The 27,355-nt window shown below is 37.9% G+C and overlaps 1 protein-coding gene across 4 annotated transcripts in view; it reads right to left on the bottom strand.

Moving 5' to 3' along the window:
* Window positions 1–27,355, bottom strand: part of ARID5B (AT-rich interaction domain 5B) — a 148,059-nt gene that overhangs the window by 66,598 nt on the left and 54,106 nt on the right. For 2 of the 4 annotated variants that reach the window (XM_007054838.4, XM_043550928.1), the window contains one exon: window positions 14,927–15,157. In XM_007054838.4, coding sequence (XP_007054900.2) covers window positions 14,927–15,157 — 231 coding nt within the window. Of the gene's footprint in view, window positions 1–679; window positions 875–14,926; window positions 15,158–23,030; window positions 23,160–27,355 lie in introns of those variants that run through there. The other 2 variants (XM_037904609.2, XM_043550929.1) reach the window with 2 other exon arrangements.

The raw sequence follows: 27,355 nt of genomic DNA, 5'->3' as shown, positions 1-27,355 counted from the left end.
TAAACTAAAAAGCCTCCTACTATCAGAAATCTTCTCCTTATGTAGTTACTTATAGACAGTGAGTGCAAGTCATCTCTTAACATTCTCTTGGATAAACTAATACACTGAGCTTCTTTAGTGTCTCACTTTAAGGCAAGTTTTCCAGACCTCAAATCACTCATGTAGGTCTTGTCTTAACCCTTCCAAATTTTTCAACATCACTTTTAGTGTGGAACCAGAACTGCACACAGTGTTCCAGTAGTGATTTCTCTAACACTATATACAGTGCTAATACCACCGCTCTGCTTCATACATCTAAGGATCACGTTTGCTGTCTTAGCTACTGCATCACACGATTGGTTATCCATCATTATCCCTAAGTCCCATTCACAGTAATAAGGACCAATATAGCTGTCCTGACTCACATGGAGGATGTTTGACTCATTTGAATTAGGTAAAGGACTAAGGTAAAGCTACACGTATTGAAGGCCAAAAAATCATACTTCCATTGAAGTCAATGTCAAAACTTCCATGGTTTCATTGGCGTTTGGTCCTCCTCAGTGTACAGACAGTCAAAGTTTCATTGTACAAGTTCTAATGGCTATTATAAAGCTCAGAGAAGCCAAACCTCTTATTTTTTCTGCCAAAGGTAATTACTTTTTGATTTTTGTCTAGTTAGGAAAATATATTCACTACTCACCCATAGAATCAAAATATGGGAAGGCACGGTGTATCCATTTACTATTACTGGGAAGAGGTGGTGTTTAGAAACGCTCAGGTGTAGTTCAGGTAATGGCAGGGGAATAAAAAAAAAATAGATTATTGAGGGGTTCTTTTGCTTTTTAGCTTGAGTTATGAACCAGTCAGAATGCTGACATTCACCACGCTCCTCTCTGATCAGGTTTATGATGAGTGAGTTTGGAGACTAAGGGCCTGATCCAAAGCCCACTGATGACAGTGTAAAGACTCCCGTTGAACTCAGTAGGCGAAGGCTCATGTCCTTATATCCTAGTGCCTAATATCAGGGAGTAGATCATATCACAGTTTTTTCAAGTGGTACATGGGTATTTTGCTAATGCTTTAAAAACTACAATCATGTCAACATGACATTTAAAAGTCTGCAGGAATCACAGTCTCTCTCCAGATCATATTACTAGGATATTTTAAAATATAAAAACTACTCAAATTTGCTATTAATTTTTTCCTCTATTAATATTGCTGGCATATTTAAAATATAAACTACTGACATTTGCTATTCATTTTTTTCCTTTGACTTGTCTCTACATTGCATCATCTCCCAATTACTGTGATTTTGCTGAGTATGCCAGTTTCTTAAAGGCCCAGCTATAAAATGTATGGACTAATTGTTGAGCAGAACTGAAGAGCTATTAAAACTGCAATAGTACAGCACTTCCAGTGGTAGTCTATTATTTCTACATGATTGGTTTTGTACAGCTCTAACTCATGCATTGAAACTCTTAGATAAATTAACTCCTTCATTTTGACATAAGCGTCACAGAGAGAATTAAACATGAATGAACATTTTTCTTCAGATATTTTATATGTAGTATAGATAATTTTAAATGCGTGTGACTGAAGATTACATATTATTTGAATGGAGAGCAGTTTGCTGTTTTATAAAGACTATAATAAATTGATTTTGATTTCAAAATTATCCCCATGTTCCTATTTCATATTTCTCTGTCATATACTTGTTGGACTATGTTTACAGAACTTTATGAACTATAATATACAACTCAGGCATTTCTAAACAGCTATATAAGAGTGGGTCTGAAATGTACACATTTTAAAGATTACTTTGTGAACACCAAGCTCTTTTCCCAGCTGTTTTACATTTTGAATTTCCCAATAAATGAATAACATACTAAAAAAGCAAACAAGATCTGACATTATTTAGTCTAAGTTTCTAAAATGGCGTAACATCTGTAGCTAAAAACAATTTTGAATAACTATATTTAACTATCATCAGTATTCAATTATTCAAAACTAGTTTTCTTTACAGTCCAGCTATGTGACTTAACAATGTGGTATTCAAATGTTTCTTTTAATTGTTTCGTCCTTCCAACAGCCACAATACAGCAAAATGAAAAAAAAATATTTTCTCATCTCTTTTTTATATATATTCATGTGACAAACCCATGATCTCAGTTAAGTGCCACAACTGTTCATTAACACGCATCACAGTCACACAGTCAGTTCCACAAGCTTTGATACCATGCCAAAATGAGGGGCTCAGCAAATGGCACTTTGACCTTTTCACTACTAACTTCAGTCTTTATTAAAATCTCTGAAACTTCAGGTCTGTCTCCTGCTTTACCATCTTTTATCTGCTTTATAAATACCAAATATTCACTCATTAAACAGAACAATTTGCTACTTTCTTATGTAATGCTAGATTCCCCTTTCCACTCACAACTGGCTTGTGAAATGCCTTTGATTAAAAAAACTAAAGAATTCTAAATCTGCCTTGCAGGCTCATTTCCAGAGCACTCAAGCATGTTGTCCAATTTTGAAAATCTATCAGGATACATGTAAATTTATCCAAGTTTCAGAAGAGTCAATTTTCCCTGTTGAATTTTAAGTAACAATACATGAAATGCTCTCTCTCTCTCTCTTTTTCAAAAGATGCTCGCGTGGCTTCAGCTTGACCATTTGGGTTGGGACAGAGACTGATCTTTTCCCCAGCAGGGCATCCACTGCCAACAATAGAGTCACTAAAACCACAAGCACCAAGGAGTTAAATGTTACCCCATGAGAGACAAATAGAGGCTTTGATCATTTTTATGGTTCTCAAACAAAGATAGTGGGGAAAATCATGCAAATTATTTTGGCTAACAGTAACTAACTAATTACAGGTAAGAAAAATCAGAAAATGTTCACGAGTCATTCATGTGTTTTCATTCTTTGGCTGGCACACCCTCGCTGCTTCATTTCTTGCTTTAAATAAGTAAGCCCTGGAAAATATGTATAGTATTTGGAACTACAGGGAAGGACATATTAATTCAAAGGTGGCTTTGTATAAGTTTGCATTTTCCATATTTGAAATGTAGCTTTAAGGAAACTCAGGACCTGCCTACAGCGTTTAATTTATACCACCCTTCACCCAAGGATTAGCTAGACTGTATAAACTACTTTTTCCAAGTTATACAATGACAAGGCTTAAAAAACGGAGGTATCATCATTAAGCAACTCGGTAGCCTTGGCTGGTCCTATTAGCAGTACCATTCGGGAGCCGAGAAAGCCCTCTGCTAAAAAAGACTTAAACAAGGTAATGGGTATCAATTCCAACTCCTTGAAATGTGTACACTCACCTGGGTATTAGGGAAACTATTTGCTCTTAGATGCATTACTGTAGTCTGATTAAAATAAGGACAAATATTTTGGAATTTCCATCTGAAGCCAAAACAAAATTATTCAAGTGCACTCCAGAAGGAACAAAGCTTTTTTAGTACCTTCAAATTAACTTAGGTAAGTTTACAAATGGCCTATACGTAAAACAGCATTAACTAAAATTACATTTGTTTTTATTGAAAAAGAGCCTCAAGTGCTGACATGTAATGTATGACATGTGATACATAATAATTCTTTTAAACCAGTTCTGGCATAATATCTCCCAAGGCATAATAACCACAAATGACTGCTTTAGTTAAGAAACTAGCCAGAAGCAAAATAGATCCATGTAAAAGTAGCTTTAACCGTAAGTACCTCAACAATATTTTATGTCACTTTGTAAAAAGTTAAAGGAGTCCCATAATAATTAACAACAAAAACTTCATGTTCTTTACTATTGTATGGTGATTGTGAAAGGTTATTTCATAGCCCCACAGCTGCCAATGCTGTAAATTATGCAGGCACCATGAAGCATTAAGAAGAAATAATAGCAATTTAAACTAAGGCTGACGTAATTCATGATAAACAGTCATTGGAAAATATTACAATGTTGTCTTTTTTTGAGTGGGTTTAATCAGAAGAATGTGACCATATTCTGACATAAACCATTTCTCGTTTCCATTGTACTGGCTTTTGGAATGTTGGCACTGAGACTGGCTGCAAAGTTCTCTTCTATTCACAATAATTACTGATTCTAAGGCTTGAACACCTGAGGGAATGTAACAATGTACATTTGGAATTCTGATTGATTGAAAACTCTTCCAAGACAAAGCTCAAGAGCTCTGGCATGCATGGTGGTCCAAGAGAGAGACTGAAATTGGAGAAACATTACACAAGGATGCTCTAAAGAATACATATCAAAAAGATGACTCCAAAACTGTCAACATATCCAAATGACTTTGTTTTCACATTCACCGTGAGCTTACACAGACTCTGTTTTACTGCCCTGAAAACGTGGCTCTTAATATGGTTTTGTTAGCTGAATCACAAAAGCAGCAACACACTGAAAATCAAATATGGGAATCAGTAATTTTAAAAATTGTATCTAAACCCACTTAATTAACAAAAATCAATACATGGGTACACACATTATACTTACGTGATAAATTACATATATCACACACATTTGTCCACCTCACCAGTACTCTGCCCACTAATCTTTTTTGCTGGAACTATTTCTGACATCATCGTTATCCTAAACCTAAGCAGATAACACTTTTAAACCATATCACACTACCATGTATTCCCTAAAAAAAGAGAGAAGAATGATGGTTTTCTGGTTGAGGCATTGGACTGGAACTCCAGAGACCCAAATTTCTATGCTGCTGAGCCACAGACTCTCTCAGTAAAACCTTTGCAAAATAAAACATATCATGTTATGTTACAGCACGTGATTGTGTTATAGGTCTGTATTGTAATGCACACACACGGAGGGCAGAGTTAAGGTTGCATGTGAAACTTTAACTTGGGAGTTTCTTGATTTTTAAGTGCTTAACACAGCAACCTTAATGCTTCTTCACTATAGTATTTTTAAATGGAATTTCTAAGCGCGTACATGGGTGGGTTTTTTGTTTGTTTTTTTGTTATTCACAAGAAAGAAAGATGGGGGTGGGAGTAGGAAGCTCAGATGCTACCTCCTTAAAAGATCCATAGGAGGGAGCCCTTCTTCTCCACATCTCAGAAGCCGCACAGTTTTACCTTTCAAACTGACAAGAGATTGAGGGAATGGTTCCTGTAAAGCACTGAATGAGGAGCTCTGCCTGCTTGACAACGCACTGTGTGCTATCAGTGAGGCCCGGTGAGCGCTGAACAGGCCAAGGCTCTTACAGAGCGCTGTCTCATTCAATGTACAGTTTACAAGTGTGCTCTGGACTATGCTAGCTTTCATGCCAGGTATGAAATATATATGCACACATATTATAAAGTGTGCATACCTCAATGCACATTTACAAGATACTGGATGCCCAGGGAATGAGGCAGAGGTTGAGGATGTATAGTGCTGCCTACTGTACTCTGAATACTGGTTGAAGATCTTAAAAAAAAGCCAATGAGATTTCACATAGGATTCACCCCTCCAGTAGGCTTTACTGGGGGGAGGGGGTGAGCATATAAACCTAAAAAAATTAATTTTCCTGTAAAAAGTGACTACAGTAGATATTCTCTAACAAGGAAATTTTAGATTCTGGTTTTGTTTAGTAAAAGTGAATTTATGGAGTATGTGTAGAGCTCAAAAATATGGTTGCTATTGAAAAATGCACTTAGCAAAAAAAGGAAAGAAAGAAACATATTTTGCTTCTTTTAAGTTTATATGGATCACAAAATAATAGAAATGTAGAGCTGGAAAGGACCTTGAGAAGTCATCTAGTCCAAGTTTATCTCACTTTACAACATGTTAAATTCTTTCACTTAACAACTCACTGCTAACGATTCTGCTAGATTCTGCTTTCAGTTAATCTGGTGTAAATCTTGTGTAACATCCACTGAAGTGGATGGCGTTATTCCAGATTTACACCACTGTGAGACAGAAAAGGACCCATTATCAGTGTTTATTGCTGCAAGTATACAAATATTTTATCCTTTACAATGAGTGACATGATGCAAAACTTGCAAATATTTATTTTTAGATGTGGGGGAAAAAGCAATTAGAGCTAAAACTGTTAAGAATGAAGAAATCACTTAACAGAAGCAATTAGGCTGGGCATATAAACAGCTCTGCCTTCCGATATTTTATTCAAATGCTGCAGAGCAAACTAGGAAATATCACTTGTTTAAAAAAACTGGAAGTATTATTTCACAACTGCAAAATCAATCATTATAAACAACGTCTGGGGATCATTAATAACTTACTCTACAGTTGGATTAACAAAATTAAAAAAAAAAAAGATCTGACCAAGAATTCAAAACATTTCCAGATTTTCTCTTTAAAACTAAAGGCTTATGTTTGTAGAGATGAGGGGAAAATATATATATATACACATACACATTAGATATAACTCTGTTATGCATTAATCATTACTACCCCTCTAGCTACGTCCTGCTTTTTGTTTTGGGAAAGTTAAAAATTATAATATTTAGCTAAACCACTCTACCCAGAGCCATGGAAAATATTTGCATATTTTTCAGACTGCTGAAGATGCCACTGTAAAGCTGCATCTGAGGAGGTCCCAGCATCCATGCTAATACAAAGGCTTTCATATACCCGTATAATATTTTTAAGAACACATATAAATGCTAACATGTTCTAGCCTTACAACTGGGATACTAGCAACTTTCCCGCCGTAGTACCATACTTGTATTAAAATACAGTACTGGACAGCATGCCCTGGGCACATTAAAAATGGTGGTGGAAAAAGCTAAATAGATTCTAAATAACATTAAAGAATATATTTTTCAAAATCCATGGAGTAAGTTTTTCTCGCTACATGCCTTGAAAACAAAATGAATTTTGTTCTTAGGGGGTTGCAGCCTTAATCTGGCATGTTGCTGAGCACTCTGGTCCTACTCCAACAAAGCATTTGCACATATGCATATCTTTAAGCACATGAGCTGTTGGGTTTACACTAGAACCCTAATTCCTGTTATACAAGTCACAGGACAGACCAGAAGCCTCAATCCCAGCAGGCCAGGTTACACCCACTATTACAGGGCATGAGCAGGAGACAGGCAGAAATGGCTTACTGCTCCCCACAATATACACTTTTTAGACCAGTGGGTTCAAGCCCACTAGCCATATAATCAGCTGCCCTTTTCTGACCGGGAGCTGTGTGGTGCATAGGATGGGTAGACTCCTGGGTGTGGGCTTTCCACAGCCTAGATCCCCTGTGACTACACAGCAAAGATATTGGGCCTGATTCTGATCTCACTGAATGTCTAAAGTCAATGGAAAGACTACTTCTACCTTCAGGGGGGTGTATATCAAGCCTTGGCACTGTGGTAAATCAGGAATAGCTCCACTCAAGTAAGTAAAAGTTACACTAGCCTAAAAGCAGTGTAAGATCAGAATCAAGACCATTATATTTTCCCCTTCCCTGGATTCAGGTTTCTCCATGCAAGGTTTTACCTCACCCACCTTGTCTTCCTACACCAGGCACTCGCCCTGCTATGTTACCAGAGGGGTATCCATGGGGGTGGGCAAGTACATTTTTTAAAAGAGAGGAATAGAACACTGAAACGCTTTTTTTAAAAGAGTAAAATAATGCAACATAGAAGAGTCCAGGGAGCACTTAAGCACGAAAGAAGATGCCATCTGTTGAACTTGTCAAATCTACCAACACATTCTGGTGCTGGATACAATCCCCAGAAGGCACAGAATTTGGGGCATGTTGAGAAAACTCTTGCTTTCGATCACATTTAATGCCAGCTAATTAAGCTTCCGTAGAACTCTTCTGATGGAGTCCAAATGTTGGTGTGGTAAAACATCCTTCCCTAGACAAATATTCTGGATAATGAATGCTGACCATGCAGGAGAGCTGCTACTCACTGATACAGACTATATCAGACTGAGCCAAGAATAACATGCATCAAGATCTATTCATGATCCATAGAAAGCAATGACTGATTAATATTGAGAACAACAAAATTAATTTAGATGTAAGAGATAAATACAGAGTGATGGGGACCACTAAAAGAAGGGAGAAGACCCCCAGATACCTTTTCTGAGGAGGGAATAGCATTTTTTATGATCGGAGGAAGGATAGTCCTGAGATTAAAATACCGTCCTGGGCATCAGGAGATCTTAGCTCTAGTCCTTCCATTGAAATAAGTTATAGTGCATGTAAAGTAGCCAAATGCCAATAACTTCAGTATTTTGCTTTATAAAAAAAATGTTTTAGTCCAAACTGAGACCTACATACTAAGGTTGGGTTAAAAAGGAAGCTGCTTTTGAGTTACAGGAATAAAGAAGTGTCACCAACAGGAAAGTTCTCTGTATTTTATTGCACTGGAACTGTGCATATTTTTAAAGTAAATTTATATGCCAGTTTTTTCTAAACAGTTGATTTTATCTATGAGTCACAAAACTCTGGACGTGGAGACATATATAGAAAGCAATGACAAAATTTCAGTTATACTAGTACTAATGGCACCACTGCAATTTCTACAGTAGTCTGCTTTCATCCTGCTTATTCTTTATGGAACATTAGCTAGCCCCCACAGTCCTCTCTGCTTTACAGCCCAATCATGGAGCCCTCTCATCTCAGCCACAAATTACCTGGCCAAAGAAGACCAGCTAGATAACATTATTTTTTAGACCAGAGGGCATCCTTTTATTACCACATAAACCCAGGAGGGTGACCATAATGCCTTATATAGTGATCCTAACTTTGCTAAACTAGGAAGTGAGAGGTTTCAGAGTAGCAGCCATGTTAGTCTGTATTCGCAAAAAGAAAAGGAGGACTTGTGGCACCTTAGAGACTAAGCAATTTATTTGAGCATAAGCTTTCGTGAGCTACAGCTCACTTCATCGGATGCATTCAGTGGAATTTTCCACTGTAGCTCACGAAAGCTTATGCTCAAATAAATTGGTTAGTCTCTAAGGTGCCACAAGTCCTCCTTTTCTTTTAGGAAGTGAGAGACTCCGCTTTCTACATTGTTTTAGGGAAAGATGGGGATTTTTTTAAGGAGATGATTTTTCCTAATGTAAGTGATATACTGTTGGTTTTTAAGGAGGAGGGAGGGAAATGGGTACTGTAATGACTTTACACGTCATTTTCCAATTAGCTGTTTTTTTCTGTGCATTGATCTTTTTATGTAAAAGGAATCAGTTTCATTTTTCAGGGGGAAAATTGATATTAATAGTATAACTAGATACAGCTCTTTCACTTTTTGGTATGAACTGTTTACTAAAAGAATGTCCTTTACAGACATTAATAAAACTTTTAACTTTCTTTGGGGAGTGAACAGGTGTTTATTGTAACCCAGGGATGAAACAGTTTTTTTAATGGTATATTGGGCCCAACGTGCTATAAAAGTAATCCAGAATGATTTAAAATTTACCAAGCATATTTGAAAAATAAGGAAGAAATGTTATCCAGCTTTCCCTCACACTCTGCTTATATTTAGAGCAAGCACACGCACAAAACCAAGAAAAAAGTCTCCCTGTTAACATCTAATAGCCATGATATGTTATTATCCACCATACTGTTGTGATGAAACATTCTGCACCAGCTTCTCAGCTGGTGAGGTCCATGGAGCTGTACTGATCTACATCATCTAAGCATCTGATCCTCTGACTTTTAAGGCCTGTGCCCAAACATTCTTATTTTCTTGCTTGCTGTTTGCTGCTTGTTCCTGAAGCCAACTTGACATCTCGTTCATTACAAGCAACAGAAGAGACATTTGAAGACAAAGTTTCCAGAAGCTAGAGACCTCCTTTTACATGCAAATGTGCACATTATGGGCACATCTACTGCAACCACCCATACAAATATGACAGTAGCACGCATAAATGGGTAATTAGACATCTACCCATCTGCACAGACAAGGCCTGATCCTCCTCTCACTGTCATCACTGTGCATCGGCAGTAGCTCCAGGTGTGAACCTGGCATATTAGCAGAATGAAGCCTATCCTTACCTAGTGTGCACAGACAATTGTAATAAGTGCATGTGCAACTCCAGGTGCACATTTGCACTACACATTTCGGCACACTGACCCGCAACTCCCATTTTCAAAAAAGCGGCTGTTGATGTCTGTACAGACAGTTTTACCTATGGCTAGTCCACTGGAATTTATAATGAAAATTAATAGGGGCCCTTACTTTTTTGTTCATTTCTCTTCTTTGGCAGCATATATGTCTGCCTAGCAATAAAAGTAAATGACAGGCCTTTACAAAAGTTACTCAATAATAGCAACCAAAAAAATGAATCATATGCAGTGTGTACTTTACTGATAGTTTTCTGTTTAAGAGAAATTAGTCAATGGCCCATAAGTAATCTTTTCAGGGAGTTTTTTTACATACCAATTGATGTGGGCATTTAGAGGGAAGTGAATATGTGTATGGAATCTAATCATGCATACATGAAAATACAGTGGGATCAAGATGGAGAACCAACCCCCCTTGATCCTTTTTCTCTGGCCTATTTGCCCCTTATGGAAGGATGGGGAAGAGGGAGGATGTAGCAGGGATTCTGACACTGGCCTGCCTTCTGATTGGCTGCGTGAATGCCTGTTTTCAGAACAACCTTTCTATTGGCCATCTAGAATCCTAGTGGACCTAAAAGTAGTCACAGATAGGGATCATGCCCCTTGTTTCTGCCCCACAGTGGACAATGGTGCTCCTGCCTTTTTGCCCAAGTTCAAATTTTCTCAATTCTTTTGCTTGTAACCACTATTGCAGCTCGTTTTCTGTATGGGTGATGCTTGTCTGCAAGGGTATCTAACTGATCTTCCTCGGGGTGGAGGAGACATGCTGTTTAACCACGGCTGTTTCCATTCACTTTGGGTATCAAGAGATGTGAACTCAGTTTGATACCTCCTATTTCCTGTGCACATGCAAGCTCACAATTTTTAAGTATGTTTGCCTTTGAGAGGGGGATCCTTCAAGCCAGTTAGATAAGTTAGTAAGTATTTACCACCAGTAAGGGTGAAACTTCCAGGCTTCCTTATCACAGCAATCTTTTCCTGGTAAATTTAAGAGAAATTAAGGGCTAGATATGAGTGGGTCCATTCTCTCCACTGCAGAGCTGCGCCCCTTATACTTGCATCAGCAATCAGACTGTGAAGCCAGTTTGCTAAGCAGGGCCTTGGTAGGGTATATCTACATTGCAATTAAACACCAGAGTCAGCTGACCCAGGCTCATGGGGCTCGGGCTGCAAAGCTGCCATGTAGATGTTTGGGCTCAGGCTGGAGCTTTGGCTCTGGGACCCCATGATGGGAGAGGGCTCCCAGGGCTCAGGCTGTAGACCAGACTTTGGGACCTGGCAATGGGGAAAGGTCCCATAGCCCAAGTTCCAGCCCAACCCTAACATGTACCCCACAATTTTACAGCCCCGCAGCCTGATCCCAGTTTGCAGCCACAGGTGTTTAATAACAGTGTAGATTTACCCATAGTGTCTTTGGGAAAAGATATGGAGAAGAAGAACGGGATGTGCTTATGCCCAGATTCAGCTTGCAATGCCTGCGGGCATTCATTGCAGTAATTTATCTAAATTAACCTGAGGCCATACCCTGGTGGCAATCCTGCAGGAAGCTCTATGTGAATGTAGGGGTCCACCCATGTAGAATTCCTCACAGGATCCGGGTCTAAAATGGTGTGTAGGTAATCTTCTTCCACCCATGTCTGTGATGATTGACAGACACAGTCTAGCTGCCCTTGCCACTTACAGAACAATTTCCCACCTTTCTTTTTTTCTTGAAGAACACTGAGGCAAGATTTTTTTCTCCTGTGTTGCTGTTTTTTCCCCCCTTCACTGAACAGAAAAAAGGTCATACCTAGCAGAACAAAATGTTCTTGCTAAAAATGCATAATAAAAACTGGGAGAAAGCTTGATGGAAGAACATTTCTCTCTATTAAAATGGTCTAACATGTACAGCAGCTCCTATGCTATGGTGAATGGAGTTCTTTGTCTAGGTGTTTTTGGTATCTCATTTGTTACACACTGTATTTATCACAAGGTGCTGCAGTTCCTAGAATAAGTGTAAGATTTTACTGAGTAGCACAATAAGTAAAGTAGATCTCACACCCACATCAGAAATCAGAATGGGTAAGAGTGTTCTCAAAAGGAGCTGTGAGTGTAAGATACCCTCTTAAAGATTTTCACTTCCTTTGTAATTAATGTAGATATTTTAGGAACGGGAGAAATATACATCTGTACCTTTCCCTTGGCCTTCTGCACCCTTTTCCTCACATTATCTTTCCCAGTGTAAGAAACATCCAAGACCATCAAATTAAATGTGTCTGGATTTTTTTAACAAACACCTTTTAAGAATGTTATTCACATTTATATAATCTAGTCTCCTCCTCAGATTTGACTGATAAATACCAGTGCCTTACCTTAGAGTAATCCATTTATCTACAGTACCACCCTGCCTGTTTAGATTTAGCAGTCATTACTTTACACATGTGACATCAATCTACATGTTATCAGTGTAAACAGTTTGTATAACAACGTGTTGCACATTTTATTGTCCTGCCTGCAAAAAAAAAGGCACTTTGTGTACTGCATTTAACCAAGGTAATCGAACTGACACTATACATTTTACAACACAGCCACAGAATTATATGTATCCCAGTCTGCAACATCCTAACACAGCAGGCCTTGCAAATTTTACCACATCATTAGTTTTGTAAATATATTTACAAAGACTGCCAGTTTTTCTTTTAGTTATTTAAAAAAACCTGCTGGTTAAATTAAACTGAATTTCAAATACACCTAATTAACTTGGGGGAAAAGATTTCTTTGGCTCTGGTTTGATCATCAGATAATTGTCTTGCAAAGGTCAAGAGAATGGCACAGCTTTCAGAGCCTGAACAAAGGCACTAGCTGTAGTTTGCCAAATGTGGTTCCTGTATTGCTCCAGTTCTCTTTGACTCACCTATTACTAATATCCCGTGCTCTACTTACAGTATAGGTCCAACTATTTCAACCAAGCTGCAATCAAGGAATGACCCGGAATAAAATATAGTGCAGAAAAAAGATGGCATGCTCATCAAACTCCTAAAATAACCTTCCTAATGTAAGAAGGATCATCAATTAAACCCGAACTTTATATGCTGTTCTGGATATCTCAATGTAAATAAAAATGAAGATGACACTATCGTGCCATTGGACCAGATTTTCAAGATATTTAATTCATTTTTTCCCCAATACCAACTAATATCTCAGGTCAATAGTTTAATAAAACTCTATGACATTTTACTGAAAGTAAATGACATGTAGGGGCCAATCCCTTACTCATGTAATCACGAACTTCAGTGCTGCCATTCATGGAAGAAAGAATTTCTCCCATGAGTTAATGACTGCAGGATCAGATCCTACAAGTGGGCATCCTTAGTCTTATAATAAAGCAGGTCTGCACTGCATATATGAAACACCCAATTCCAGTCACAGAGGTGGGTTTACAGCTTCAGAGTAACAATGTCAACTTTAAAGGAAGAAGGCTTGACCAGTAGCAGCTAGCAGGTAGTTGCTGGGAAACAAAACAGAGGGAAATTTTCTCCCTACTGAGATTTCCTGAAAAACATGATTATTACCTAAATGGATAAACATAAATTGTCTTTCTAAAAGAAACAGAAGCTATCTTGCAGAGATTTATGAATTTCATGTGGTCAAAGGTATAGATGCTTAATGCTATAAACAATACTTTTTGCCATCAGCTGCAGTATTCATCCATCTGGTGATATGGCTAATAAAATTTGATTCTCACATCACAGGTAAACTGTTCTGGAAATAACCCTGGACCAGTTACTGAAGTTACCCAGTGTGTACACAGAGCATGTACTCTGCCACAAATTCAGCTGTGTATCCTCTGGCACTTTGGTTAATCTGACAAAAGTGTTAGTCATCTGGCAGTCTTAATGGGCCAGATCTTACAGACCTTCCTTATGGCTTAAACTTGCAAAGTTCTGAGTGCTGCCTCGGAACTGCTGAGCATCTTCTGCTCCTGCTGAATCCAGGGCACAACTCACAGGAAGGATTTAGCACTTTTAGACTCAAACTCTTCGCTTTGGCAACACTCCCATTGAAGTTACCATGACTGCCAGTCTAGGTTTGCACCAACACCAAGTGTATGGTTGCTCTTTCTTCTATGCCCTGTTAGACACAAACAGTGTGCGCCAGGGGTTTGAGCACCTAGTTAGAAACCAGGTGCTCCTGAGTTCTAATACTAACTCTGTTTCTTTCATATGGCAATAGTGGAACAGTGAAAGCAACTGTGTGACTACAAACCTTGGCCAAGTTACTGGTCTCCCCCTGTAAAACAGAGATGATAATAATACAGTTGACTACCTCCAGAGCTGGTGTGAGGATTAATTAATGTCTATAAAGCACTCTGTAAACTTAAAGAGCTGTAGCAAGGGTAGGCATTATTATTATTGTGAGCACTGTGATAAGAGATATTCGATAGCTTGTTTACAATGGGACACCCAGAGAGTCTTCTCTATTTTGCACTACTTAGCATGTTGCAGCAATGATTCCTTTAAAAAAAAAATTCATAAAACTAGAGTCCTGAAGGGAAAGCTACAGTATAGGTTAACTGTCAAGGTAGGTCATTTCAAATCCTAACAAAGTGTCCCTTTAATTTACACTGAATAATTGTGCTACATACTCCACCCTAATAACATCAACCTTGGGTGTGATAAATAGAAGTTGTAACATGGAGACTGCAAGTAGAGGAAAGCCCATTACCATAGCCCTCCAGCTCAGAAATAGTAAAGGGGGCAGCACATTTGGTACTTAGCACTTCAAATGTAAATAGCATTGCTCTTCTTTAAAGGATTCACTCTATTATCATTTTTCACTTGGAAACATGTAAACTCTTAAATGGGGAAAAATGCTTTTTCTTGTCATACAAAGAAGGTAGTTGCAAAATGACTTACCAAACTCATCACATACACTTTCATTTTCTATAAGAGTTGGGTGATCAAACGTATCCCGACAGTAAAGGATTTGGGGGTTCTTGCTGATTACTGCAATGCCACCAAGGGCTAAAACGAACTGGTCTGTTAGTATTGAAGATGGCTTGTCTTGAACACGCTTTAGCATGGAACGATATCGACAGTACTGTGGATAACTGAGGATTAGCAAATTTGAATCTTCGTCATCCTCACCTGGAAGAAAAATATATAAATTACATTTAATATTACACGAGGAGTAATGCAAAAAAACAAAAAAAAAAAAAAAAAAATCCCAAAAAGCAAATAAGGGAATGTATCCGTCACTTCTGGGGCACAATCCAGCTCCCATTGAAGTCAATTGCAAAAGTCTCATTGATTTAAATAGGAGCAGGATTAGGCCTCTGCTCTTCAAAGTTCTATCTTCTATAGGAAAGTATTTTTCAAACACAGAGAGGGCCAACCAATAATACAGACAATGATACATTCACACCCTTTTTTCTTACAGATTTAGGCCCAGACTCTAACACTGTTACTCACAATGAGTCTGACCTTACACCACTGGAGTAAGATACTACTTGACTTAAGTGAGGGTGGCAAAATCTGCCCTTAGCTATTCTGAAAGTGATCTCACACTTCATGAAGTTTGTTGTAAATGCTTTAATAGAGATATTTTATGACCATTTGTACTAAATTTCTAATATAGTCTTATAAAACTAGTCTTTATACCGTTTAAAGTCTTTTTAAAGACAATTAATTGATCACTATGGATCTTCTTGCACCCTCCTTTGAAATATCTAGTATTGGCCACTGTCATTGACAAGATACTGGACTAGACAGGCCATTAGTCTGATCCAGTCTGGCAATGCCTGTTATCCTAAGCAATCCCACCAGATGGAAATAACTTTCCTCACATGAACTGTAAAGGTAGTACCTCAACAAAACACATGTATAGTACAATGCAGTCAAATGAACTTCTCCATAGCTTCTTAATTGCAGATCCAAAATGGAAAACATCCAAAATTGAGAGTTTTCCATTCTGTTATGTTTTAAACAACATTAAGCATCAAGGTAGCTGATTTAGAAAGATCACAATAACGTCTGATCTGGTAACCAGTGGGAAATGTAATAGCAAATGATAGAACATGTGAAGCCACAGAAGGCATTGGTATGACCTTTGCAGGCCACTATCCTGCTGTATTTCTATTCATGTTCACTTAAGTCCTCACACTGATTAGCGGGATCTATCTTTCTATGCATATCTATTGAGATGAGCTATAGTCTGTAGTTTACACTTTCTAGTCTACTGCTTCATTACTGAGTAACCTAGCCACTATTTCTGACACCCAACCAGATAATTAAATATTTAATCACACTACCAATACCCACATAACCTTTCTTCTTCTTAAGTGAATAGTATACTTCAAATGTTGGAAAGAACAGTAGGAGAAATCCTGGTCCCACTGAAATCAAAGGCAAAACTCCCATTGAGACGATTTTATTCTTCATGTCTACAGGTAATGCTCGTTTTGATTAAGATTCTAAAGCCGAAATACAGAACTTTTTTAAAAGTATGAAATGTGTGTTTTGAGTGGTAATATGGAAAAAATAAATACTAACGTACTTTAGACTTTCTCCAAAACTCTACTGTTATAGATGAAAGCATTATTTGAAAAATCAACATTAAATGTTAAGCTGAAAGTATTAGTTTTACAACAGTTCTTGAAAACAATCACTTTCCTAAGTACTGAGCCTTTTCACCTCCTCTGGCGTCAACAGAGGAAACCAAAACCATTCCTTTTGTCTACATGCATGGGTAATACCTTTTGGCACACACCATCTGAATGACTGTTCTAAGAAAGGTAGACTTATACCTTTTGGTCAGTTAGGGTGTGGCATGATCTTTTTATTTATCCCATGAGCGAATGCAACAACATGATTGTGAAAATAGCACCTTGCTGTATGTGTCGTCTCTCCTCATTCATAAGAACCCCTAAATCAGGATCAGGGGACAGAGTCTTCAAGAGACAGCAAGCACGTGATCCATCCTTGAGATACAATGAAAGTTTAATGTAGGCCTGCTACTTCTGCTCTATCTCTTCACAGAAGTATTGGTGAATTAAATCTGTTGATCAGACAGCACTTTTCTTATGCCAGGATGTGGTCAGCCTTTGTAACAAGGTGTATATAAATATGCCTCCCATAAGTCTTTGTAGCAAACCATTTGTTTCCACTAAAATGTATAATAAGTCACTACACAGAATTCTGTATGCTGTTCTGGGCTTGATGAATGACATTTTAACTCAAGCTGATTCCATCAATTAAAGCCAAATCACCATTTACAGAGCTGTTATTCTACATATTTGTTGCTTTAGCTATTTTTTTGCTTCTTATGCAATTCGTAAGTGCATAAACAAACTTGGATGGAAAGCTAAGCAGGCAATAACTGTCGCCAATACATGCTTTGTAATGCATTTTCCCTTCCCTATTCACAACAGGTTCAACAGAGAAATCTAAGAATGGATAAACTGCACTTTTTTTTTAGCGAAAGACAAAGAGTGTTCCTAGAACAAAGATTTTCTTTCACCCACACCCACAGGAGCAAAGAAAATCAAAGTAGATCTAACCCCAAGAAAATAGACCCCGCCCCCCCAAAAGGAGTTTTCTTCTAACAGAATCTAGTGTAGATGTCATCCGATTCCATTAGTGTATTGGGCCGTACTTGTCTGTATAAAAGAATCAGAACGAGTCTGCGGCCGCTATAAACTGATATTTAAACGGTGATAATCACTTATCCTTAAAATAAGGAAAAATAATTTTATTTTAAAAATATTTCATTAAGCTCTTATTGAACAGAAGACGTTAAATTACTGAAGCTAATATTAGTTTCAATAATGAGAACTGTACATAGTAAAAGATTATACCTACAGTACATTGCTTGTAAGGCTTAGCTGAAATTACTCTAATCCTATACTTATATCATAATTACATATTTAATAACCTCTTTCAATGTCAATTTTTCATTTATTTATATATTTCAAGTTCAAAACAGATTTCTGTAGAGAAATGGTAATTACAATGTGTGGTTCCACCCGTGCTTTGCAAATACTAATACTAACTATATATGTATAGATTTAATCCATATAGTTTCTTTGAAGCGGTGGGGCAGCTTTGGCATGGTCTGGCATTCATGGTGAATTGCATGTTGTTCAAGTTGTCTTTGTATGAGCTTCAGGGAACACCAAACACAATGAATCTATGCAGCATTGACTTTCCAAATGAGTACAGCCATTTTTGATCTTTCAGATCAAAAATGACTTACAGAAAGAAAAGAGATATACAGAAACTTGCTTTTTGTTTGCTTGTTTCTGAAACATCAGACTATAATGGTTATTGCTAACCACCATAATCTACTTCTAACATCAGTAAGCTTTTTTCTTTCTTTAGAAAGACCTTCACACCAGGATTTTATAGAGCTTGATGGAAAAAGTATGCATGTTCCTTCCTGCACCTAATTGCCTCTACTGCAAAATCTGCCAAGTATTTTGCCCTTTAGTTCTTTTAATCGTATTAGTGTGAATGCATTTTGATGCCAACAGAAACAAACATTTAAAGATTTTTGCTTAAAAGAGTCCAAATAGGCCTATGTTAGAAACACAAATTCTCCACTTCCTCCCCGAGTAGATGTAGTTATTTTTCAAAAGAAATATGAATTTGCTCTTCTCATAGGACTAAATGTCTAGTTTCAACCCAATTTAAGCAAAATAATGTCAATATTCACTGCTCTCACAATGATTTATGCTACCTTCTGTTACTTTATTATATTAGACATTCCTTTCTCTAAGCTTTATACTTTCACTGTGCTCCTAGCAACCAAGCAAAGGCTGAGCACCAACTTTATGTACGTGGCACAACTCCAGATTTCACTGTTATTGATAATTATATTGAAGTTTCAATTTAATTGCTACTCTGTTGTGACACAGAATATTTTTCATAATAAGACATTTCTCATTTGCTGTCCATTCATTTCTGATATTACTGAAAATGAATTTTTATTCCAGAAAACAGAAGTAGAACAATGATACAGATAAGAGTACATACATCTGTTACTACCATTACCAACACTGTAATGTGAAGCAAAAAAAATTGTGAATATAATTTCTCGGAAGGTAATTTTCCTTTCAGTCTAAGTGCTCTTAGTCATCTTACAGTTGCTCAATGATTTCCTGTTCTAATTACAAGACATTATACAGAAAGGCGTTTGTAAAAAGGAAATGTGCTAGTGCATAAGACTCAATAGCTTGAATTGGCTGGTAGTATTTAAAATTCCAAACTTGTGCATCAACTTTATCAATTCTCTGTTCCAGCTTTGTGCAATGTGTCCTACCACAAATCTAAATATCTCCCCCAAGGCAGTTAAGTTAGCACAAATGTATACATCAAAGAGGAAAATACACTCGCAGCTAAACTGCTGAAAAAAAAGATCAGTTATTTTTTTCTCACTGAAGCTGTTAAATTGGAGGCAAGCCAAGGCAAGGAGTGGAAAATATTAAAAAGTAAAGAGCTTGATTAAAAAGAGACAGAGAGATTCAGTCCTAAATCTAAATGAATGTGCCACAAAGTATTTCATAAAAACATACTGTGACGTAAATTACACATCAGTATTGTACTGTTGTGGTTATTTTGAGAAATAGTTTGTACTGTAAGTCAGCTGGTAAAGCCCCACCCTTAATGATTTTGTAATTCTCTATACAGCAATCAACTGAAGCAGTCATGAAATTGCCAAGAAGGAAAACAGACAGAGCTGTAGAGTATGTAATAAAAAGATAATGTACTTTTAACATAACAGAACTAGAAGATTGTTTTTATTAACTAAAAAACTACTAAAAGGTCCCAGGCTTGCCATTTGTTTTGATAAATGTTAACACAGGTCTTCATAAGATAAGCAATGAAAGTACTAGGGGAACTAAATAAAGTGGGACGATGCATTGGTGTATGGGCTGCAAATTGAACAAGGCAGTTATTTTGAATGCACAGTGAAAATAAAGAAAGATGCAAGGCTTTGACCATCAAACTTTTTTCCTGAATAATCTGCAAAGGAAACTATGAAGAGCATTAACACAGCTGCTTTCTTTCGTTGCAGATTGTTACGAAGAAGGCCTCATGGATGACATGCCTATCTTAATTTATTTACCATTTTCTACATACGTTTATTTGGCTACATTGCCAACAAGAAGCAGAGAATCAGTAATGGATAAAAAAGTGGGAGACTTTTAATGATAAAGAATGGAAAGGGCTAGCCATGTCAACTGACTGGGACTAGAGCTTTCAATGGGAGTTGAGTGCCTGACTCCCTTAGGCGCCTTTCAAAATCCCAACCTGCATCTCCACAGCCCTGCAGCAAGACTGGAGTCTTAGCTCAAAGTCACCAGCTATCACCAAGGCAGGTTAAAATGACAGGTCTCCACCTGCGGCACCTGGACCTGCAAAGCAGATGCATCCATCTGGCACTGTCAGTAGGTGACACAGTAGCCAGCCTGGCCCCCTATGCAGAGGCCCATATTTGAGCAGGAAGTGGCTATCTTACCTGCACCTGCCATCTGAGAAGATAATAAAGCTTTACCCCATGAGTGCTAATGAACCACAGAGCTGCCACCCTTGAGAGAAGGTCACTATCCTCCTATCTTTACCTCTCTGTAAAATCAGTATACATGTGTATGAAAAATGGAGACACATGTGGCTGTTTCAACAAAAACCAATGACTGGACCATAAAGGAAGTAAAAACAAATCTACACCATGAACGTGTCCATTACAATAAAGTCCAAGAGCTGTAACACAGCTGTCCAACTGGGATAAACAAACTATACACATAATTATGAAAAACAGTAGAACTATGAGAAGGGAGGGAGAAGAAAGAGCTGGTACCTGGTGTGCAAAGTTTTAAATTGACTCACCAAGTGAATAAGGACCACCATTCCTCACCAGCTCCTTCTACCACCACCCAGTCACAACTGCCTTGTCCACTGTCAGGTGTGTGCAATTGATGCAGTTTCAATGTCAATAACATGCTAAATCTCTGAGTAGTCCTGTGGGGCATGGGACATTTCTCCTAGCCAAAGAGCCCTTGCAGGCAAGTTATTGTTGGCTGGGTGGGGAGAATTAATCAGCACACACTGCTGTCCTTTCTGGTAGTCATGAAGTGAATGGATGCAATATGGACCATTTCCCTTTGTCCGAAGAAATAGCTGTGACTTCAACTTCAACACCATGGGCTTCAATCAGCTATTCTACAAGGGCGAAGCATCTTCTGCGTTCTACGGCATACCGGTGATCTCCCCCCAGCCCCAATAAAGAGGGAGCACACTGAAGAGAACTCTTAATTTCCAGCCTAACATTTCATTTCTGCTGTCTTCATTTGTTCTTGTAAAACTACGCAGTATGCCTTGGCTAGGTAATTAATTACAACACTTTTAAAATATTAATGTTTGAATTATTGCATTTAGTTCATGAAGAAATGCAAATAAAATAATTAGTTAACCCTGCTAGATGAACCTGCAAATCTTTGTTTTCAGAATTAAATAAATTTGGGTAAATTATCCACACAACAGGGATACTGCTTTGTTGACAGGACTTTTAGGAAGTAAAGCCATCCATGTTTACATGTCCCTGTTTTATGCAACTCCCCTCTGTTTGAATGCTAATGCAATCAAGAACAAAGGCAATGTATTATAGTAAAGGGAATAACGTGATTTTTAATGTGTTTACTGGATAATGGCGACATTAGCAAGTTGTCCATCACAATCATTTTCCATGGATATTTAGTTGTCCTATTTTATTTTTAAATTGATAACTTCAAATAGAAAAGATATATGGCCAATATACAGAATGAAATGCAGACAAAATCTTTCTGGATGTGTCAGATGTTTTTCCCCCCATAAGGAGAACAGGGGACTAATTCACAGAGTCTTATGTCATTTCCACAACCCCTCTGTTTTCTGTAAGAACATCACCAGTTCAGAGAGTTCCTAAAATTAGTTTAACATCTGAAAGAAAGAAAACACTTACAAATCTACTGGAGACTGAAACTACTGTTCAATCCCACGGCAATGCAGTCATATAAAACCCCCAGAACTATCTAATATGTACTTAAAGCCTGGGGCTGAAGAACATTATTTTACAGCTAGTGATTTGGATCTGATCTGTTCCAGTCCTACTTAACAAAGTCAAAATTGAGTATGTTGATCAATGACTGGCAGTGGATCCACATAATCAAATCTTCCATAATATTTATCTTGTTAAATCATTTTAAATTCAAATAATAAATTCAATTTTTGTAGAAGATGAAAGAGATTTAATACTGAAAAAGAGAATTATGTATACAAGTATCCAGCCAGACATTCTCATCCTTTTTTATACCATGAACAAATATTAAGCTAATCAAAACCTCAGCTCCTGAGCTCCCTCCCCCACCGAATCTTTTGTATATCTTGGGAAGCAGGTTCTGAGGTGCTTCTAGCATTTGAAGAGGACTGGCTGACAAGCATAATAATATTCAGCTCTTATATACACTTTTCATTCATAGCCCTCAAAGTGCTTTACAAAGATGAGTAAATACCATTATCCCCATTATACAGATAGAGAAACTGAGAGAGGGCTTAAAGAAAACCTATCCAAGATCACAAATTCTAGTAAATGACAGAGCTAGTAAGAGAATTCAGGGACGAAAACCAAGTCAATGGACGTTTTGCGATTGACTTCAATGCGGCCAAGATTTTCACCCCAGTTTTTCCCAATTCCCAGTCCAATGCACTATCCACCATTCAGCTAACATGCTTCCAAGAAAGACCAAAGAAACTGGCAAAATTCACATTGGACATAACCAAACAACTCTATGAGGTTGTTCTTGCCTATTCCACAGGTGAAATAGGCTGAGAAAATGAGAGCTGGCTCAAGACACTCCACACTTTCCATGTTAGACAATTGCCAGCAGCTCCCTCGAAGCTCACAAATCACACACTGAGGACCACAGTTTTCTTTCTTAAGGGAAAAAAAGTCTGTTTGAAAATTATTTTCTGTGTCCTATCTCACCTTTACTTTACAGATTACATTGTGTGCCTTCTTGGTGTTCTCCTCTCTGGCCTGGGAGACACTATCTTCCTTCTCTCGTCTGGTATTTTTCATCTCCCAGTTAGTGGTTGGTAATTGCCACACAGCAGAAGCCAAGGGTGCAGAAAATTTAGCTCTTGCAAAGGGTACAGCCAAGTTCAGAAATGGGCTCTGATGTGCTCTCCTATCACCCCCCAAGAGATTGGAGTTGTATGACCCAACCCAAACAAAAGTGAAACTAAAGATTTGTTCTCTCTCTATTTTTAAAGCTATAGGACTAGTTTTGGGAATGAGTCAACCCAAATCCTCAAGGTGATGGATCATTTCAGGAAATCACACACGGTGATACAAAAGGTTTTGTCATCTGCCTTATTAGACGTCTAAAGAGAATGTAGATGGGGGAAAGGGAGAATGAAAATAGACCCACGCAAAGGCTCGCTGTTCTCTTTAGCACACTGAATGTTCTGTGTAATATGGAACATTCGAGTTATATGTACATCAGCTTTGAAAGAAATGTTTATCCTGGTTGTCTTGGTTACTGATAAGACACTTCAATTCCGCTGATAATGAAAAGAATGAATAAAAAAGGAATAAAATATAATTTGGGAATATGACGAGGCCAAGAAGAGGAATCAAGTGACATCAAACAAGCTGATTATAATTTAAATGTCTTTATTTTTCTGTATTTGCTTTTAAACAATCTAATGCCCTAATATGGCAGCTGCTTCAGTTTTAGCAAACAAACAGTAAAAATCCCTTTTAATAATGAAGGAAAAATAATATATTTTGCTTTAACTGAATTCAAACACCATTTCATTTTTTTTCTGCCGTGGGATTGGCACAGTGAACAGCCAGATAATAAGTGTTATCATTCACACAGACATAACTGAACCAGCACTTTGTAGTTAAATGCAATTCACAAAGTGCAATTTAACTGCACCATTTTCAACAGTCACTGAACACCATCCAAAGCACCAATGAAGCGTAGTTAAATCAGGCCCTGATTCTGCAAACACTTAAGCAGGTGAGTAACTTTACTCATGTTAATAGTTCCATTGACTTCAATGGGACTACTCATGTGCTTAAAGTTGTGCTTATGCTTAAGTGTTTTCAAGACTTGGGCCATACATTGTACTTAAAAAAGAAAAAAATCTATGTTTTGGTCTCCTTCCATCCAGGATGCAACATAGCATCTTCATTGCCCTGCCCTGATAAAGCAACTTTAATTTTGAGGCTGTAACTCAGTGTCATGTGGCTTAGTAGTAGGGCTTTGGGAGATAAATGGAAAACCTAATGTTTTCAAACCACCTTTTTGTCTTTCAGTGTCTAGGCATTCTGAGCATGCCCAGTGCTGTGGTATGCCCTTCACACTATTTCGTTAGTTGCTACATTTTTAGCTACCTACCTCAAGCTGAGGAGAGAGCACACGTATACCTTTCTCTGATGCCAAAATCAAAATGTTTCTACAGAACCTCCAGAGCCAGTTATTTGATCAGTAACAACAAATTTCTGCCACATCTGGGTGTCCCCAGATACCCTGCCTTTGATGGCTGACCTGAGGAAACTGAGAAGATGAAGACCCACCACCAGTCTCACCAAATTCCATTTAAAGGTCCTAACCCTTGATTAAATAGGTTATGTTGCCCTTATTCTGCCAGCTTGAAACAGTCTGTGTCTCCCACACACAAAGAGAGAGACATTTATGCACCATTAGTTAAAAGGGACTGTTATCACGACCTTTTCCTATAAGGCATAATGAAGTGCCTTCACTTTCCACTACCCCCAAAAGTATGAGTCAAAAGCCTTATCTTTGTTTTTCATGCAAGAGCCCTTTCACCATCATTCTGAAAATTCAGAGGAACTTTGGCCCCCTTGAAATAGCAAGTACAGTAGCCACCACTCTCACAAGCCATGTAATGAGGGGTGGAGGGTGGAAACTGTCCAGTGATTTAAACAGTTAAGCTTTGCTCTTGACATTTATGCCCTCTTTGAAACCCTTAATGAAATTACAACCCTGTTAATTCTTGCAGGGTATAATTTATTTAGTATACATAAAAACTGCCTTTTACACGATTTACAGTTTACAACACACAGGCAATATCTGGCTCTGTATAAAAATAACGAGCTCACTAGAGCGATTTCTCTGACACATGGAGAAGTGAGAATAATTACATTTTACTGAGTGTGTCTCATTACATTGATTTACGTAAGATTTTCAAAGCTGCAAAAATATTATTTTCAATTTCATTTGTTTCTAGCAATTCTCTGTGAAGGTGGTTAGTAAAACCTTCAGCAATCTTCATCAATATGGACCAATATTGTACCCTTCTCATGTGGACATGTGACAGAGGGATAATAGGGTCTAGTAACACCACAGTCAGGCGTTTCTTTTCTATTTAATGTTTCCGTGTGTGCCAAACATAATGTAACAGACAAGTGTTAGAGAGACATGCAGGGAGGAGGAGGAATAGAGAGCTTTAAAAGAGATCCTTACTAGAGACGCAGTATGCTTAATCTTCAACAACATTCAGTAGCAATTTATTTGCAGCCATTTTCTCTGTTAACCTTTCACACTAGAACAGGTAAGATAGAGCACAAGACAATTTGTCAACTGCCAGATAGGAACAAAAGAACCAATTTTAAGAAGCTCCAGTATTCTTTTATATTTGTTTTGCAACATTTTAATAACTTTTTGTGGAAGGCAATCAAAGAAAAGAAAAAAAAATCAAGCTAGGAAGCAAAAACTCTGTTAAAAATATTTTACAGATAAACTCATGGTATCTTTTTCAGCGTAATTACACATTTCTGCTCTTAGAGCCCATAGTGAAAAATGCATTTAATGCTGGGAAAATGTGATTGTTTTTAAAATAAGAATAATCACACATTTCCACTTGTTAATTATTTTCTTTAGTCTTTTCTGTCCATCAACCAATCTCTATGCAACAAGTGTCTGTTATCCACTACCACCTGGGAGCGTCTCTCCTCCTTCTCCATGACTGAGTGAAAATAAAGATGAGATGGAAGCGGAACATAAATTCATAGATCATAGGGCCAGAAGGAACCATTGTGATCATCTAGTCTGACCTCATGTCCCAAGGAATACCTTATCTTGAAGGAAAACAATAAAAAGGAGAAACAGAGGAAAAAGATAGCTAACATTTGCCCTCTCTTAGATAACACTGAATAGCATTTTGACAGGAAACTAAGGGATATCCAGGAAAAAGATGAGGGAGGGGGAAAAGGTACTGGATTGGGATTCAGGATACCTGGGTTTGATTCTCAGCTGGGCTGAAGACGCCCTGTGTGATCTGTGGTAAGTCACTCTGGGACACATTCTCATTTCTTTGGGGAAAGGAACTCTCCAGGCATCCACCCATGGGGTTAGGAAGGGGCAGCTCCTACATTTGGATCCCTTCCTCTGCCAAGAAAGGGGGTGTATTGGGAGGAGCAGGGGGCGTGCTGGGAGTGGGTGGGTATGAGGTAGAGCAGATTTGTGCTATTTGGCCAATTCTTGACTATTAAAGCTTATCTTTGGTAAAAGAAGAGCCCTCAACTTCATTTTTAAAGGAATGTTTCTGCTGAATAAGCACATCTAGAGTGTCTGATGAGCAGGCAATGAAATACCAACAACTTGGCTGGAAATCTGATAAAGTGTTCCGAAAATTTATTAATTTTATTAAAAGTCAGAAAGCTTCCTTCTAAATTCCCTTGGAAAATTTTGTGCAGGTTTCCCCATGTTACTGAACATTAGTTATGCCCTGAGAGAAGTGTGATGCACAAATGGAGAGAAATAAGCACCTGACAAGTCCGCTTGGATCAAATCCTGGTCTCACTGAAAAACTAGCTTATCTATCAGACTTCAATGAGACCAGGACTTGGCCCCTTCTGATTTGTTTGTTAATGGCATCTTTAAGAGAGATGCAAGAATTCATGGTGAGAGAAGATGTGCAAGTGAAGAAAGAAATTGTTAGGTCAGCCTGAGAGGTAAAGTCTGCTGGTTAAGGGATATATGTCCTTACCGAAAGCCCATTGAAATCAATGCAAAGACTCCCATTGACTTCAGTAGACTCTGAATCAGGCACATTACTATACAATTTGCTGTTCTATACAAAATCAGTTTTTTTGGGGTGGGGGTCTTATCAGAAAGCGTCCTTTTTCTAGACTGGATGATGAACAGGGAGAGCTGGGATAGACTTCTTCCCCTGCTCTTTAAGAAAGGAGAGATGTGCCCTTTCAAATGAGAAAGGATTCAAGATGACAGGTATTGGCCATTCACTTCAGAAGAGATGGAAAGCCTTTCAGAGATC

Source organism: Chelonia mydas, chromosome 7 (genome assembly GCF_015237465.2).
Source record: "Chelonia mydas isolate rCheMyd1 chromosome 7, rCheMyd1.pri.v2, whole genome shotgun sequence".
NCBI classification, from domain to species: Eukaryota; Metazoa; Chordata; order Testudines; family Cheloniidae; genus Chelonia; species Chelonia mydas.
Note: the sequence above shows the minus strand (reverse complement) of the source record. Positions and strands in the feature narration are given on the sequence as shown.